The sequence below is a fragment of the Sesamum indicum genome, unplaced genomic scaffold, assembly GCF_000512975.1.
Source record: "Sesamum indicum cultivar Zhongzhi No. 13 unplaced genomic scaffold, S_indicum_v1.0 C00744, whole genome shotgun sequence".
Lineage (NCBI taxonomy): Eukaryota > Viridiplantae > Streptophyta > Magnoliopsida > Lamiales > Pedaliaceae > Sesamum > Sesamum indicum.
The window spans coordinates 1-3,888 of record NW_011629808.1 but is presented as its reverse complement, the minus strand read 5'-3'; the positions used below and the strand labels follow the sequence as shown (position 1 = coordinate 3,888).

Sequence of the window (3,888 nt, the reverse complement as noted above, 5' to 3'; positions counted from 1 at the left end):
TAACTTAATAATTTTAAATATGTAAAAGATAAATATAAAAATTACATAAAAAATGGATTATAAATGAGTATATATATTTGGAAAATATTTGAGGTAGATGATAATATATTTTGGACGAAAAATAATGATGAATAATTTCTTTTATGTGAATAATTTTTTTTTTTGTTAAATTATTTATCATTATATCATTTAAATATATATTCTTTTAATAATATCAGTCTTTTGTTTTAAATTTACTTAAATTTTATATATAGAACCATAATTTTCTATTAATAATGTATAAGTAATTTATTGGACCCAGACCCATCCCAAACCCAGTAAATAAAGTACCAAATCCACCCCAGGCAGATCCGGGTCGGGGCCAATTGCCATCCCTCAATCTATTTGGGGTCTGGGGTATTTCTTATATCTTATTCTTTTTCCCTTGTGTCCAAGTGCAAAACAGAACTGATAATTTTTTCAAGATTTAAAGAACAGAACCCCTGTTTATTGTATAACCTGGCTGCATGTAATTTTTTCCAAGATTGACTGGCCCTTCACTCTGACTACATGCTTCACACGGAAAAGAACTGATAAACAACCCCTGTTTCACAGCTTGATGAAGGAGACCACGTCTAGTTAATAGAAAAACGTGTTGGGACAGGGACTTGTTATATTCCTGTCATCTGCTATTCAATCTGGAGACTGCAAGAAAGTAGAGGTCTTTCACATCATTTGCATGGACCTTTCTGTTCTTGTCCAGCAGGAACTGACACTTTCAAGACAAAGTCCACTTCAGGAAACATAGGAGCCACCTGCATCAGATGAGAAACAAATAGTTAGACTCGCAATGGTGAGATAGATTTGAAGGACTATGCAGTAACTAAAGGCTTGCAGCTATTCTCCGGTGGCCCCCTGTTTAAGTAAAAGGTCAAGATTAGATAAGACGACAATCATATACTGCAAGTAAAGGTTGAAAAGCCACGTTGGGCTCACTTCAGGAAGCATATCAGTGATGTACATCGGATGGAAAAACAAGAAGAAATGAAAAGCTATCACCCAAACGTACCTTTTGAGGGTGACGTGATCGATGAGTTTGAGAACTTATTTTACATGTCTCCATTAAGACATTCTAAGTTAGGCATAAGAAATTCAATCATGCATAGACTGAAAACTTGATAACTGGAAGCATGATGCGCAATTACTTTCTAATGTTTCCTAAATGCAATGAAGAATTTATCAGATCATAATACTTCAAACCAGAAAGAAGAACCCCAGATAATACATGTGAGAAATCCAGCTCCAGATAGAAAGGTACATACTAGACAAACAGGAAGGAAAATTATGTAGCAGAGAGGAAAAAAAAGAGATCGACTGAAATTCAAAGATTAAGAGACACATTAGACATAAACTTTTATGAGAGTAGTGTTCTAATATTCCTTGTAATAAAGAAAAATGTTACATATGTGTTTATAGCTGAAAACAGAGATGCATCTAAAGGCATAACAAACTTCAAAAGTTTGTTATTTAAGAAGAATAAAGGAAAAGAGAGCTGATACAGTCTAACAGATTCCGCAGATTATAAATCCACAATAAGAAAACTGTCTCAAAGTTTACAAGTATTTCCTCTGGGTTGTTTTAATTAAATCGGAACGATTCATTTGTTTATGTTTGATGGTAGCAGGCTGCTAGTCTATCTTCTCTTCCTAGAGCAGTTAAACTACAAAAGTCGGTGGTTCCTCCCACTGCATATGCGACCACATTTGCCTTCACTTTTAATCTCCATTCACCAGGATACCACCCAGCTGCCGGACCCCTATCCTTAAAGATTAATCTTTCAATATATTGAGCATACGACATCCTGTGTCCTTTACTTCCTTATGCATCCACACATTAAAAGACTTGGCTAGAAGGTCCACACTGACTGTTTGAAACTGAGAGCAGTTAATGTTACCAGGCCATATTCATTAAAGCAACTTCCATAGTGAAAATCCCATGAGTAAACAACAAAAAATAGGAAAGAAATTTACTCTTCCGTACCTAAAACGGCTCATCAAGAATTTGTTAACACCCTTTCCCTTTTCGCACAAGTGACCGCAAAGAATTGACCCTGAATAAAACTGATTATTGCTTTACAAATCTATTCCATCTAACCCGTTCAATGAAACTGGGCCAAGGCCATCAGCATCTATAGTTGCCAGAACTCTAAATTCCCTCCACCTGTCCTCTACCCATTTAACAGCAAAAACCATGTAACGGAGCACCACACCAACCTCAATCTTGGAAGAATCCTCCCGCACATAGATTGGATTTTCCCCCGAAACAAAATAGTAATTTGGCATCAACCTTGATGATAAATAAACCATGTTCATGGGTCCAGACTTGAGAAAGACACCACATTCATTTATTTTGTGTACAATCCCAGTCATGACTTCGCCATCCACAGGTATAAAGGTTCGGCAGCGGAAGTCTACTGGAAAAAGGATGTGTTGTGAACTGAACTTATTGTCTCCTTCCCCTATACTAATCAATTTTGTTACTGCAAGCAAGTAACCATATTCACAGGCCTTCATGTTTGATAGTTGCTTCAGAAGGCGGTTTGCAATAACACTTGCTAAGACCTCTCTGTTTTCATCCAGGTTTTTAACAGGGACTCCAACCCTCTTGGTAAATATTACTTCACGCAGCATACCTACAACCTGCATAAGATGAGAAAGGAATATTTGGAACCGTGGATCTATGACACATTTGAATGGCAATAGTAGTGAACAAGCAGCTTCGAAGAATCTCCACGTTCGAGTTAAAATAAAAAACTAGATTGAAAAATTAGACATGGACTGTGAACAACCTTAATATAAAATGTCATATTATGCTCATGCAACTAAATAGAAACACCCCTGCTCATAAAACAAGAAAATCGAATTCCAAGGATTTAGAGTCCAACAAAAGTTTTGACTTCTAGACATTACTCAAAATTTTACATTTGTGGCGACAGATTTACACTAACAACCCGACATGAAACATTCCCTGCAAGCTACTATCCTAAGAAATCAACAAGACTATGTAATCATAACAACTAAACTCAACCTGAATTCTTCTCAGACGATGCATACTAATCGGACATTCCTACTCTAGCTCTCAGGTCTTCTAGTTGAAAACAAGTCCTTATGTTGTAGTTATTACCAATGCAAAAACACAGATTTTATAGCAACTGGTCAAAAAGAACTTACACATGTAAAAACACATTCATATGATGCTTGATTTTTTTATGCATTTTTGGAACATGTGAAGCACGGCCTCCATCTATAAACAGATCAAACGAATATGCAGCATTCTTACTGACGTTTCACTCATTAACGTCCACGAGATACGACGCCCTCTTGTTTCTTACTGCTGGATGCTTACAAGAACAGGCAAATTTCCATGGAAAAGAATAATATTGCCTCAAGGATTCAATTACACTCATTTTGATCTTGGGATTAGCAAATTTCATAAAATTAAACCTTTTTTCCCCCTAAAACAAAATCCCACTTGACTGAAACATAATTCGCAATCCTGCCTAAACCATCTATGATTCTGTATCATATTTTAGAATAAACAAATAAAAAACAATGCCAGAGTATGGAAATCAAACAAAGCCCATGAATCGAAATAAACCAAGATCCAAGAGAGACATACGCATACAGTCTCAACGTATAAGAAAACAAGCAAACAAATTCAGCAAGATAAATCCAAATGGCATCCTAAAATCACATGTATTCATACTAATTACACACCTATAGGCATAGCAAGACAAGGAAAAAAGGGAAGGAAAAAAAAAAATCTTACTTGAACGAAAAAAGCCAACTGAAATCGAAATTTAAACTACAGCAATGGGGGAAATCGCCACCGAGAGAGAGAGAGAGAGAG

The 3,888-nt window shown here is 36.0% G+C and overlaps 1 protein-coding gene across 4 annotated transcripts; it reads right to left on the bottom strand.

Moving 5' to 3' along the window:
* Positions 1–469: 469 nt before the first annotated feature.
* LOC105155230 (DNA-directed RNA polymerase V subunit 7-like) lies at positions 470–3,888 on the bottom strand. Of its 4 annotated transcripts, none has more exons than XR_002286527.1 (3): positions 3,808–3,888; positions 2,020–2,678; positions 470–794 (listed from the first exon to the last, which is right to left on the bottom strand). XR_002286527.1 is itself a non-coding variant. In XM_011071099.2 (3 exons), exons 2-3 carry the CDS (start codon positions 2,667–2,669, stop codon positions 711–713), a joined length of 501 nt encoding a protein of 166 aa, XP_011069401.1. In that variant the 5' UTR covers positions 2,670–2,678; positions 3,808–3,888; the 3' UTR covers positions 470–710. The 4 variants fall into 4 exon arrangements, 1 of the variants encoding a protein (XP_011069401.1); XM_011071099.2 differs by having other exon boundaries at positions 2,253–2,678; XR_002286529.1 differs by lacking the exon at positions 470–794 and adding an exon at positions 803–1,903.

Excerpts from the sequence above, each read along its gene's own strand:
- LOC105155230 (XM_011071099.2), bottom strand. The coding sequence starts at position 2,669 with ATGCTGCGTGAAGTAATATTTACCAAGAGGGTTGGAGTCCCTGTTAAA. Across the intron at positions 795-2,252 it reads AGGATTCTTCCAAGATTGAG|GTGGCTCCTATGTTTCCTGA; the intron begins GTTGGTGTGGTG and ends CATCTGATGCAG.